The following is a 13,368-nucleotide window of genomic DNA, read 5'->3' as shown; positions in this document are numbered from 1 at the left end:
CCCGTCACGGTGGTGATGTTGGTGATCGGTTTCATATACTTTTCTTCGGTTTTCACTTTCATCGATCGGTGGTTCAGCCTCACTTCCTCTCCCGGAATCGCTAACGCCGCCGCGTTCACGGCCTTGGCTCTGATGTGTGTCTACAACTACTACGTCGCCGTTTTCAGGGATCCGGGTCGTGTTCCACTCAATTACATGCCGGATGTTGAAGATCCGGATAGTCCTGTTCACGAGATTAAGCGCAAGGTCATCTCTTTCTCTTCCATCCATTCTTAGCTCTTTCTCGGTTCTTGAAATTGTCAATTCCAAGATTTGTCAGTATTAGTTTTGGATGTTGTGATCAGTTTTTTTGTTCATTTCAATGTCAGAGAGATTTGCCATTTTCTCTGCTTTTTGTCCGGTTATGGATAAATCTAAGATTTCTGTGGATATCGTTTGTTTTTTTTAATTTCTCAGGATCTGGATTGTCCAATGTTGTGTAGTCGTTTTCTGTATACATCAATTAAATTTTTAGTCTTTGACTATAATGATGATTCTTGTACATTGTTGACTCTCTCTTTGAGATATTGTTTTGGCTTGCTAGAGAACTTTCATTTTTTTTCTTTCAAATTTGTTCCTTGCTTCTAGTTATCTTTGGGATTGCTTAAAAATTTCATCTTTTGCGCTATATGGATTAGCTAGAGTGGTGATTCTTGTAGTTTGTTTGTTTCTTTAACGTTGTTTTGATGGCTTCTGTGATACAATTTTGGGTGTTGAGGTTTTGAGAGTCCATATGTGAGCTCATGTTTTGAGGCTTTGGGGTTCACTTGCAACTCCGTTCTTAGATATTTCTTGGAAAGTCCACTTGTGATGTTTTGTTTCGCTGCTTACTTTGGTTATGTTATTTGCAGGGAGGAGATTTGAGGTACTGTCAAAAGTGTTCACATTTCAAACCTCCGCGAGCTCACCATTGTCGAGTTTGCAAAAGATGTGTGCTTAGAATGGTATGCTCTACTGAACACTTATGTTTCATGCGAAGCTGAACATATAATCGCCCAAACCCATGTGCTATTATGTTAAACCAGTCGTCTTTGGTTTGCAGGACCACCATTGTATTTGGATCAACAACTGCGTAGGACACACTAACTACAAGGTCTTCTTTGTCTTTGTTGTCTATGCCGTGACTGCATGTGTATACTCCTTGGTACATTTCCTAACTTCTGTTAGCTCAATGTATATCTCTCTGTGTTGCTTAGTATATGAGCTTTATATTATATATTCCTTGATTGATTAGGTTTTGCTTGTGGGAAGCCTTACTGTTGAACCTCAAGATGAAGAGGAGGAGATGGGCAGCTATCTAAGAACTATATATGTAATGATTGCGATTGATGTACTGTTTTGGAAACTACCAACAGATATCATTTTTGCTAATGGTTGTAGGGTTTCTTTTCAGGTACTTTCAGCTTTTCTTCTTATCCCATTGAGCATCGCATTAGGTGTTCTTCTTGGGTGGCACATCTACCTCATTCTACAAAACAAAACGACTATCGAGGTTGTTCTTTTTTTCTTTTCTCTTGTGTTTTTGTTTTCATTTATTTCAATTGCTAGATTACGGATTTCCTTAGCTCTAGGTTGGCTTTGTTCCTCTGCTAATCATTTTCCGGTAACTGAGCAGTACCATGAAGGAGTGAGAGCTATGTGGTTAGCAGAGAAAGGTGGGCAAGTATATAAGCATCCATATGACATCGGCGCATTTGAAAACCTAACCTTGGTAATAATTCTTATTATTCTTTGGAGGATCAGTATCAGACAAATGTTTATTCTTTCTTAAGTTTCACATCTGTTTCTTCTTCAGATTTTGGGTCCGAACATACTTTCTTGGCTCTGCCCTACATCGAGGCATATTGGTTCTGGTCTGCGTTTTCGTACAGCTTTTGATTCAATCCCTGCTTCATCTGAAACAAAATCTTAGCCAAGAACAAATCAGATATTCCCTATTTCTCTGGTGAGTTCCATCGAAAAGGCAGCAGATTTTTAACTTCACAGCACCTTGGCTTGGCCGTTTTCAAGCATATTTTAGCCGCCTCAGCTTGGAACCTAAAACTAGCCCCTAGTCAGTAGTAGGCTCTCTGCTTGACAAGAAGGTTCTCTATCTCTCATCATTGTTAACTGGATCAAGAGCATCCGTTTGTGAATTATGGTATCAGTTAGGTCTCTTCCCCTGTTTTTTTCTTTGGATTCCTCGAAAAGGAAAAGTAAGTTAGGTTGTGCTTGTGTATACAGAACTCAAAAGCTGATTATGCTTATTATACATACCACACTTAACAGGTGAAAAGACATCATTGTAAGATAATTAAAGGCTTTTCATATATTCTTAATCAGACAGTTCTCATTCTCATTATGTGTTTAACTGTTTATTTTATAAATTATGGAGAATCATAGCTTGTAAGTTCTTTGTTTACATGAGATATAAGCCAAAAGAGTATTGCAAAGATTCTTGTGACCAGATTGAAAGAAGAAGAATAAAATTAGAGAGGAAGATCAAGCCCTTTCCCAATTTCAACACCAATCAACTGAAGTATTCCTTTGTTCAGAATCTGGAAGAAAAAAAGAGAAAAGGCATCTCTGTTTAAGTTAATTTTGTCTGTATATATAACTTCCATAGCCATTGAAACTCACCAGCTCAACAATGTAGGATCCGATGAGACCGATCATACAAGCTCTAGAGTTCCATATTTCAGCTGTATATGTGAATCCCAGAAAAGCTGGCTTGAAACCGGGTTCCTTTTTTGGCACTATCATCTTCATAAAGAGAATTGTAAGAGAAAGGAAAAAAAAAAAAACAGAACAACTTAAGATATGTCGAGAGTGTTTAAGAGACCATATATATTATTAATTTACCCCTTCAGGGAGTTTTGCGGCGCGAACACGGAGAGACGACTGTTTCTGAGAGAACCAGAGAGTTGTTTGGCTCGGAAAATGGCCATGAACGGACAATTTCCGAGGAACAGGTAAGAAAGAAGACGACAATGGCGTCGAGCTCACCATTCTTTTTTATTGTTAGGCAAGAGAAAGATGAAGATGAATGAAGTTAATTTTGTGGATGTGCTCTGTCTGAAGATGCTTTTATCTGTGTCTGAGTTCGTTTCCTTTTACATTTCGCCACGTGTCGTATTTAACTTAGTCTGTACTGTAATATAATTTTTTTTATACCGTAAGATAAATAAATTGACCTGACCAATGACATAAAAGTATCTAACTTAGACAGAGAACTTTGAGTTTGAGTTTTGTAATAATGGCGGTTGTCGTCTCCATCCAGCGTCCTTATGCAACACCGTTGATCTCTGAAAACCCTAACCCTCTTAAACTTCACCAGAAATCCAAAATTTCCCACCTGAGCTTCCATCATCTTCCTCGGAGAACCAGGTTGCAGCTCCGTTGCTTATCTGTAAAATCGACGCCTTCGAATCAAGACCCTGAATCTCCTCAAGGTCTCTCTTTCTCTTATCTCAAATTTAGTTTTTTTTTTCTTTTATTTCTTTGTCTCTTTTGTAACCAATTGGTTGGGTTCAGATGGAGAAGAGCATGAGAGTGTGGGAGTCAAAGCAGCTTTAGCGATGCTGAGATTCTACAAGAGTAATAAAAAACCCCTCCTTTTGCAATTCCTCATCTAATTCTGAGATTGTTGTTTCTCCGGTCATTAATGGCGTTTTCCGGTGAAAAATTAGGAGAGATATCGCCAGTGTTACCTAGAAGCTGCCGTTACGTTCCGACTTGTAGCGAATACTCCATGGAAGCTTACAAGAAATATGGATTTCTCAAAGGCACTGTTCTTACCACTTACCGACTCTGCCGCTGCAATCCTCTTGGTGGTTCTGGATTCGATCCTCCAAGATGGTTTGGTGAGAATGTGATTAATCATCCCCAAGAAGAAGGAGAAGAAGTAGAAGATAACTATGACGATGAGGAGGATCAAAGATAGACTTTTTGAATAGATAGTAAGAAAAACAATGGAAGTTGTATGTAAACTAATACTAGAGAAAGCAAAGGGAAAGCTAGTAGACAATAGAAAAAGTTTGTTGTAACTAGGACGGAATAAGAATTACAACATCTGTTTCCAAAAAGATTTGATATTTTTCGTCTTTTGGAGCGATACATTTTAAGTAGACAGATCTTGGAATTGCCAAGGGTTGAACTCGATCGACTTAGGGTCGGTGTTATCTTCAGAGTTATCCGCAGCTGCACGATGTCCTGAGTACTTTCCATTGAATTGGTAAACTTCGAGATCACCCCATGGTGTAGGAGTGACTTCTTCCGTTATATCAAACCATTTTGGAGTAAAGCCTTGGCCTTTCTCTTCACGGGTTCTCTTTTCAGCTCTCTGTCTCTCTTCCATGCTGTATTGCAAAGATGAGGGAGAAGTTTAACTTTACAACAATATACAAGCTTTACAACAATTTCAGATAACAAGATTTTTGTTATCATACCTGCTCTTCTCATAGCCGGATTTGGACATGTCGCCCATCTCGAGTGCATATCTATCAGGGCGTAACCGTGAATCAGATGGCAACAGCTTTTTAGGGGCAGTGTCAAAGCTATTGATCTTGTGAGCAAAGTGTGTGTATTGGTATTTGTCATCCTTTGGAACATCAGCGAGTTTCCATACCTATAAACAAAATATAGTATCAGAATGTCTCATCATATTGAGATTTTTGCAAATAGGATCTGAGTCAATGACAGAGAGACATTTGGCCAACCTCTTTCAGTTCGGTGCCTGGGAGAGGTTCACCTTCACCGTCACACGGTTGATAACTCATGGACTCGTTCCATTTTCCGGTCATGAGTATCTTGGGCTCCTCAGAGGCGTTGTAGACATATCCATCCACTTCATATCGACCAGATCTGTTGAGACCACGAAAACACATTATTTCAGCTTCAAATGGGAAATCTAAACAGGACGATGAGGTTGCAGTGAAGGAAACTTACCCGAACCAGCCACATGGTTGAAAGTAAAGCACAACTTTGTCACCAGTGGTCAGGTTTGTCATGACCATTTCCCCAGGTGAGTCGACCCAAGTTCGTCCAAAGATTAGGTTGTGAACTTTGGTTAGAGGAGGTACCAAGTCAAGAACAACTCCATCTCTTTTAAGTGTCACCCGTGTCCTGCAACATAGATTCATGGCATTTAAGGTTCAGGGTAATGTACAAATGAAGAATCTGAATGAAGTATATATAGTTGCAGCCTGTACTGTGGTTCGCAGTATTACCTTCCTACCGGGTAAACATCAATGGAATTTCCCAGAAATTTTGTTTTCAGTTTTGAAGTACAATCATACGTAAAATGCTCATTTTCAGCATGACCAGCACTCATTGGTGGGTGATGGCTGACCTGAGAACAAAACCATTGGTATCAACAATCTGAAAGAAATTGGCAACTAAAGAACATTGACAATTATTTGAGTTCTAAAAGAAATGAGCCAAAACCTGTTCAGAAATGAAGTTTACACCATTGTAATTAGCCATCTCATAAGTCTCACCGAGGATTGGATTGAATGGCTTCCAGGTACGTTGGAAAGCATAATACACAGATATAGCCCAAGATGCTGTTAAAAATCAACTACAATTTAGCCATACAGGACAGATACTGATCATAGAAGAAATCAATGAGGAGAACATATGCTTACATGCATAGACCATGCGCATATAAGGGTCCTCAGTTTTGTCTGCCATGTCTAACAGATGGGAGTATTCCATCAACTATCAAAAAACAGAGCACATATCATTGGCATCATAGAATTACAAAGGTAACAGAGAGGAACAACTTATAAGATGTATTCATAAGCACAAACCTCTGCCATTTTCTGGAGCATTGTCATTGGTTCAAAAATAATCACAGGAAGGGTCACCATTGATGTAACATCTGATCCTATATACTTCTGCATCATCTTCCAATAGCCATCACGATCCTGAGAATTGTGTATGTTTCTCAGATGATTAGATCAACAAAGAACAACAATAACAGCAACAAAAGTAAATGAAGAAGTGTATGTATATACCTCTTGCTTCCATCTTCCTCTGCTTGCTTCCTCCGCTGCATCATCTGTACTTCCTTCGGGATTGATAACTTCAAGTCCCTCATAAGGAACCAAACTGAGAAGCAAATCAAAACACAACGAATCGTTCAAAAGGACTTAACTTTAAGCCAAAAAAATCCCAGTTTAGAAGTGAATCAAAACTCTCCAACAGTGTGAATCAAGCTCTAGTCTAACATCAATTCCAAATGAGCAGAAATAAAACTCTAAAGCTAGAAGAAGATCTGAACATAGGAGACACCAAATCCTAACAGGTTGATTAACAAAGTTTCCAGCTTTTCAAATCCAAAATAGCAGAGTGGCAGATCCGGGTTTAAGAAAAGAGATCTCAAAAACCTCACCCATTAACTGATTTAGTCATAACAGATCCCAAATTGGAGATAGAGGAAGCAAGAGAAGCGAAGAAACCACTTCCTCCGCCGCCTCCACCGGCTTTTTTAGGATCATTAGAAGCCATTTCTCCCCGCCCGCGGATCCGCCTACACTACGAGCTCCGGCGAAAGAACAAATCGTAAAAGTGAGTGAGAAAGAGAAAGAGGCGTCCGTTGAAATCGAAATGGGTTTGTTTAAGAAGGCGGAAAAAAAAAAGGAAGAAGCACAGAGAAGAGATTCGTCAATAATGGAAGACCAGCGATGGAGACGATGCAGAGGATTTAGGATCGTGTGCGCTGGGACCTGCCTGGTCTTCGTTGGCACCCTTCTTTTAAATTATTTTTAGCATTTTATCAAACCGGTTCGATTAACTAACTTTGATAAACCTGTATCGAGTTCCGGTTTGGATCTAAATTTGATAATTTGTAGTGCCAAACCGAGAATGAGAAGGCGATAAACCAACAAATCAATTTGAACCGGACGGTTTGGATTTATTTTTAAATTGAATTTGCTTGGTTTATCAAACCAGGACGTCATTAATTAAGGAATGTCGTCATTGATGGCGTCATCAAGTCCAAGTGCAGCCTCTTTCAAAATTGAACTCTCGCTCTTTTCACTGTCATCATCAACGTTGCAACCGTCACCGAATGGCTGGTTTAGTTAAGCATCGATCTAATTATATTTATCATGATCATGAGGATGGGTCGGGACCATGTATCATCAGTTTACATATATATTATCATGAAAGATTATGGAATCTTTTTGCGGTTCCAACGACTTAAAAGTACATATGTTAAGATGCTGAGGACCAGTGATCTCGAAATATAATAAACAGTCAAAATTAATGAGTTATCTGGAAAGAATTACTCAAGATCTCGCGATTAGTACAATATCTATAACGTCAATGATAACATTGTAATTCTCAGTGAACAAATTGAATAATACGGAGTAGTAGCTAGCTATCTACCATTGACTGAATTAAGCTAATTCATTTTCCATTAAGAACTATAAAATAAACATCAAATACATATTTCTATATATATGGTTGTTTGGACGTGTATGTCATTTACAAAGATTGTTGGTGAAAATAAACCAAAATTAACAAGGAAACAAATATCAATATACAACAATGATAAGGTAGCAATAATAAGGTATACCTTCGATACAATATGATCCACGAATCCATTTGTAATAGACAGATTCGAGGATATGATGTTTCAAGGGTTTTTTTTTTCCTTGATACAATGCAATCACATGAATATATGATTTTGATCATTCGGAGATTACGTTGTCTTTTTCTCCACGACGCTTTGGCCTAACCGAAGCTCGAGATCTAATCCTTCAATCTCACGATGATGACTCGAACTTGAACCATCTATGCTAACCTCCGTGACCTTTCCGTGATCATTAGTACCAAACTTGCTTTCTTGAACCCAAAACCCTAATTTCCGATTAGGACTTATATCTCTGTCAACATCATGGTCTTGATCATCACATGCCAAAGCTTCTTCTTGTTGCCGTTCATTGAGGTCTAGAGTGACAACTTCTGATGAATCACTCTCGGCGACCACATCATCCTTATTATCTTCCATAAGCTTTTGTCTGAGTATAGCTCTGTCTCTTCTGTGGATGTTCATATGCCCTCCTAGAGCTTGAGCATTTGAGAAGCCTCTTATGCAGAAACTGCATATGTAAGATCTTGACTGGTTCAGGGAATCATCAACGCTTTGATGACTATTTTTCGATGGGCTGTCCGTATAATCATCTAGGTTTTTAGGGTTTTTGATGTTTTCCATATAATATTTGGAATTTGTTCCGTAGAATACAGAGAAAGATGATCAAAGATTGTGAAAAGAAGAAAGAAGAGAAGATAAGAAAAGAGAGTGTATTCCATCAAAGAAATGAGATGGTCAACTCGAGCTTCTTTATTTGTTTTATGAAATAGTTAAATTAATCAACACTTATATATTTATAATCAAAATCTACCACCAAGACAAAACAAGAAAAGTGAAAACAATTGTTTCTCTGTCATTACATGAATAAATTAATTGTTTATAATTAAAAATAATTTCCACCCATGTATAAAAATAAAAATCTTAAAAACATTATACCGCAACTAACTATACAAAAAATAAAAATCTGCACAATTTTTTTCTATACAGTTTTGTTAACATGAAACTACTTTTTTTTTTCTTAATCAGTTTTCTTATAGAGAAAATACGGATACGTAACATTTACAATAGTTGCAAGGGTGGTTGTAAAAAAAAGACCGTTCTTGTAACCGGATTATCTCTATCAAAGCTCAAACTAATTCCAGGAGTAAATTGAAATTTCGAGAAAAACAATTATTTTCTAGAGTTAGTCCTTGTTTGTACGTGTATTATTCTATAAGGAATACATCTTCTATCTCACTAAAACAATGGAAACGGCCGACGTTATTAAAACAATCCAAAATGATTTCATGTCAATATATGAATTTTAATATGGATATTAACTTAACTATTTAATTTGTAATTCTTTTAAGATCGACGTAATTAGTAGTATGGTCAACAAAATATACAGTTCATACTCGAGAAATATAACTCTAATACCCATTTACAAAAGAGATAAGAAAAATTACCCTATGTATATGATGACTATATATGCTAACCACTTATATATGACAAGAACAAAGATCAGCAGCCTTTCAAAGTTTCAACTTTAGCAAAACGACACAATTAACTTCAATGCTTAAATATATTTAATCGTTTCAATTTATTTCAAGAAAATTGACTATAATTGGTTTTAGCTTTTGCTCTCAATAATTTGTTTTAAGGATTTATTAGTTTTGTTAAATTAAAATATAATAGATACGCAGTTGACAAAAAGGATCCATCACAGCATTTTGGCGTTTTGTTTTTGTCTTTGCGCAATTAGTAGTTTGATACACATCATCATCTTTGTTTTTGTTATTACCATTATTTTAACATGTGCTTTTCCTGAAATTATCAACAATTATACCAGTATTGGACATCTCTGAGAAGTGAATAAATCAACAAAATCGTTAAAATAATTAAAGCGATCCAGAGTACTTTTGAATTTGTATGTACACCATATTTGCTATATTAACTTTAAATCTGTGTTTTCGTGCAATGAGTCACCTAACTTTAACTGAATAAACACAGTTAGTTTAAATGAATAGTATAACCAAAATGTCAAATCACAAGTCCAAAACATATATGTCAAAAACGACCTTTGATCGATCGACAGATAAAACTATATATGTTGTGAACTTGTGATCATTCTATTTTATCGCTATTTGTATATAGATTAGGCAAAAATATAAGTTAGAGTTACTTGTTTAAGTGTCAATAGCAAGTTATATAACTGATTCAAAGATATACGAGAGTCGTTACCATTGATTGAACTTTTCAAGCAAATTTATTAGTACGTTGACAAAAAGAACTTTAATTAATAGCGATAACGCACGACGCACCCCAGTCGAAGGCCTCTTCTAGCATCTTGATAGACATATCCGAAACACCTGCTTAGCACGAGAGACAAATCCGAAGCTACGAGGCATGCTAGCGTACTGGTTCTGAGGGCTCTCTGCCTAATTTACCTATTTCTGTGCTTTTTTCACTTTGTTAATTTTCTGTTTTCTTTACTGTATCGGGCATGTTTAACCCGAATTTAGTTGTTGCTGAGACACTTAAACTTAAACTCTTTATTGTAATCATCCGTAAGTTATAAAATACCAGAAATTTTATTTAAAAAAAAAGAACTTTAATTAATATGAAATAATTAATCACAAAAGCCACATAATTATTTATAATGTGCTAGTAACATAGCTCAACTTATACTCTATATTCTGAGTTTTACATGGGTCAAATTGCAGAAAATTAAAGCTTATGATAGTGATGATCCAACTTGGTGAACCAACAAGTAGCTAGTAGTAATTTCGGTGAACCCTAGGGATTTATTGTTTTATTTTTATATATTGTGCGATAGTGTTTTGGTCGGCAATTTATATGGAGAATAGCACCTTCCACTTGTTAATGACCATTACCATCTCAGTCTATGATTTGCAAAAAGAAGTTATATATTAATACGAATGTGGTTATCTTTAGCGTTCAATGTTGATGACTAACTAATTACAACTAAAAAAAAAATTACAACTAAAACTTCTAGTCGTCGTAAACTGTGATTAGACAAAAAGATTGGTAGTATATATTAATACATGCATATGCACGTGCGAAGTAATCAACAGTTACCAGGTAAGCATAATGTATATATATATACTAATACGTTGAGTATATGGTATTACCTCTTGATATATAATGATGTTAAATTTAAAAGGAAAAGAGAGTTTGCCCAAAACAAAAAAAAAACAAAAAAGAAGGAAAAGAGAGAAAAAAAATAATAAGAAAAAAAATTAACCTCTTGATGATGAGTAATCGTGTATCCGTGTGTACGTTTTGTGAGTAAGGACGAGGTAATCCGCATCCCGAGGACTAAAAGCTATACTAACACGTAAGCATATTTTCTTGGTAAGTTAGCTTTTAAACCTCAGGATGCAGATTACCCGATCCTTACCAATACTCATCAGTCATCAATATCTTCATCTCAGGATACAAGTTCTTGCTTGATCATGGTTTATGGTTTATGTATGGTTGTTCTTCTTGTTATTTTTTACAATTTGGTAAGTCACTAAGGAATGTGAGAATTTATAAGCCTCGTGAGGCTAAATATTAACGAGAAGATGCTTATTCGAAAGGTTTAATGCTCTGAGAACATATGCTCTCATGGAAAACAAAGTCTTATTGTTCATGTTTTATTTTGTGCATCCGTATGTCTAATTGGCCTTTTTTTTATTTTATATGATCGTATGTATTAGCTTTTGTTTTAGATTAATCTACACAGGATTGATGCGAATGGAGATTTTGTACTAAACTTTTTTTTTGTACTCTAAACTTCATGATGTTCGGTAACACATAGCTTTACAATCGCTGGTGAAATCTAAAATCGAAACTCAAATTTATCTTGAGGCGCATGCACTTATAATTACAACGTGTGTATGCGGTGTAGTTTTGATACGGGACATAATATTCATTTCCATCCTTTTTTTATTATAAATATGTGAATTTTCATTAGATGAAAAACTTGTAANATTTAAAAGGAAAAGAGAGTTTGCCCAAAACAAAAAAAAAACAAAAAAGAAGGAAAAGAGAGAAAAAAAATAATAAGAAAAAAAATTAACCTCTTGATGATGAGTAATCGTGTATCCGTGTGTACGTTTTGTGAGTAAGGACGAGGTAATCCGCATCCCGAGGACTAAAAGCTATACTAACACGTAAGCATATTTTCTTGGTAAGTTAGCTTTTAAACCTCAGGATGCAGATTACCCGATCCTTACCAATACTCATCAGTCATCAATATCTTCATCTCAGGATACAAGTTCTTGCTTGATCATGGTTTATGGTTTATGTATGGTTGTTCTTCTTGTTATTTTTTACAATTTGGTAAGTCACTAAGGAATGTGAGAATTTATAAGCCTCGTGAGGCTAAATATTAACGAGAAGATGCTTATTCGAAAGGTTTAATGCTCTGAGAACATATGCTCTCATGGAAAACAAAGTCTTATTGTTCATGTTTTATTTTGTGCATCCGTATGTCTAATTGGCCTTTTTTTTATTTTATATGATCGTATGTATTAGCTTTTGTTTTAGATTAATCTACACAGGATTGATGCGAATGGAGATTTTGTACTAAACTTTTTTTTTGTACTCTAAACTTCATGATGTTCGGTAACACATAGCTTTACAATCGCTGGTGAAATCTAAAATCGAAACTCAAATTTATCTTGAGGCGCATGCACTTATAATTACAACGTGTGTATGCGGTGTAGTTTTGATACGGGACATAATATTCATTTCCATCCTTTTTTTATTATAAATATGTGAATTTTCATTAGATGAAAAACTTGTAAGAGTTACAAGAGACTTAATACAATAGACTGTTCCTGCCAAAAAAAAAAAAACGAAAAACAAGGAAGAATCTGATTAGAGAGATATATATGAGTAGCTGTCCACTAGTCATACTTGAGCCAAACACTTAATCTTCATTTCCATCCTGTTTAGACACGATCGAGACTCCTCAGGATCTCTTCAAGAAATCTAATCAATTGAATGCCTGGTGAATTTTATGAACCCATACTAGTTTATAGACTTGCAACTATTTTGTATACAAATCGTTTGTTTATGTACAAATCGTTTGTTTATGTCAGACCAATATAACAAAACCACAGATTACAACCACATGCACCATCCGCAGAGTGTTTTCTGCGTAAGCACTAGGCATATAGAGCGTGAAAAGTAAAAATAGTGAGTGTGAGACATCAAATCATTAGAGAAAATATTATTTGTTCTCTATGAGCCAATAATGGGAACTTAGGATTATGCTTTTTAACAGGCAAATGATATTCGACTACTTTTGACTGCCTTTTCTTGCTTATTCTTATTGTGTCTTGTATGCCAATGAGATCTTCCCTCGGATCATTATTTATTCTCTTCACAATTATTGATTTTCTTAGTTCGTTAGTACATATAGAGGGAAAATCATATGGGTTTCAACCTCTCTTTTTTTTTGTTTGGTTTCGTTAGCTATATAGGTTAGAGTGTAAAAAATCATATTGGTTCCCAGTATCAATAAATATGTGTTTTTAGTTTTTAGGTTAATTAATTGTTCTTGAATAATTATATAGAATATGAGTTTTTCTGTTAAGTAATTCGTTTTCTCATTTGAGATAAACATACCATAGCGAGAGAAAAAGTTTTGTACATCTTTAATCACCATATGAAGACAAAGTTTTGAGTTACTATTGAACATTTTTAACATTTTATACGTAAAATTTTCGGATTTTTTTCTTTAAGATTTTCCGATTTTG

At 35.6% G+C, this 13,368-nt stretch overlaps 5 protein-coding genes across 5 annotated transcripts; 2 read left to right on the top strand and 3 right to left on the bottom strand.

Moving 5' to 3' along the window:
• On the top strand, nt 7-2,373 carry LOC104751332 (probable protein S-acyltransferase 16). The gene is made up of 7 exons (XM_010473288.1): nt 7-246; nt 891-983; nt 1,082-1,183; nt 1,274-1,351; nt 1,433-1,531; nt 1,655-1,750; nt 1,835-2,373. The coding sequence occupies exons 1-7, from the start codon at nt 16-18 to the stop codon at nt 1,949-1,951; spliced, it is 816 nt and encodes a 271-aa protein (XP_010471590.1). The 5' UTR covers nt 7-15; the 3' UTR covers nt 1,952-2,373.
• Nucleotides 2,381-3,068, bottom strand: LOC104751243 (light-harvesting complex-like protein OHP1, chloroplastic). Its single transcript, XM_010473191.2, has 3 exons — nt 2,881-3,068; nt 2,659-2,781; nt 2,381-2,576 (listed from the first exon to the last, which is right to left on the bottom strand). The coding sequence occupies exons 1-3, from the start codon at nt 3,025-3,027 to the stop codon at nt 2,508-2,510; spliced, it is 339 nt and encodes a 112-aa protein (XP_010471493.1). The 5' UTR covers nt 3,028-3,068; the 3' UTR covers nt 2,381-2,507.
• On the top strand, nt 3,239-4,123 carry LOC104751066 (UPF0161 protein At3g09310-like). Its single transcript, XM_010472975.2, has 3 exons — nt 3,239-3,470; nt 3,553-3,615; nt 3,708-4,123. Exons 1-3 carry the CDS (start codon nt 3,275-3,277, stop codon nt 3,959-3,961), a joined length of 513 nt encoding a protein of 170 aa, XP_010471277.1. The 5' UTR covers nt 3,239-3,274; the 3' UTR covers nt 3,962-4,123.
• On the bottom strand, nt 4,039-6,769 carry LOC109124492 (oxysterol-binding protein-related protein 3B). The gene is made up of 10 exons (XM_010473087.2): nt 6,413-6,769; nt 6,036-6,129; nt 5,829-5,945; nt 5,664-5,736; nt 5,464-5,582; nt 5,247-5,368; nt 4,966-5,142; nt 4,737-4,881; nt 4,467-4,645; nt 4,039-4,376 (listed from the first exon to the last, which is right to left on the bottom strand). The coding sequence occupies exons 1-10, from the start codon at nt 6,526-6,528 to the stop codon at nt 4,139-4,141; spliced, it is 1,380 nt and encodes a 459-aa protein (XP_010471389.1). The 5' UTR covers nt 6,529-6,769; the 3' UTR covers nt 4,039-4,138.
• Nucleotides 7,457-8,357, bottom strand: LOC104750976 (transcriptional regulator TAC1-like). Its single transcript, XM_010472871.1, has one exon. It carries the CDS (start codon nt 8,237-8,239, stop codon nt 7,727-7,729), a length of 513 nt encoding a protein of 170 aa, XP_010471173.1. The 5' UTR covers nt 8,240-8,357; the 3' UTR covers nt 7,457-7,726.

This window comes from Camelina sativa, chromosome 1 (genome assembly GCF_000633955.1).
Source record: "Camelina sativa cultivar DH55 chromosome 1, Cs, whole genome shotgun sequence".
Classification (NCBI taxonomy): Eukaryota; Viridiplantae; Streptophyta; class Magnoliopsida; order Brassicales; family Brassicaceae; genus Camelina; species Camelina sativa.
The sequence above is the reverse complement of the archived record's forward strand: the minus strand, read 5'-3'. Positions and strand labels throughout refer to the sequence as shown.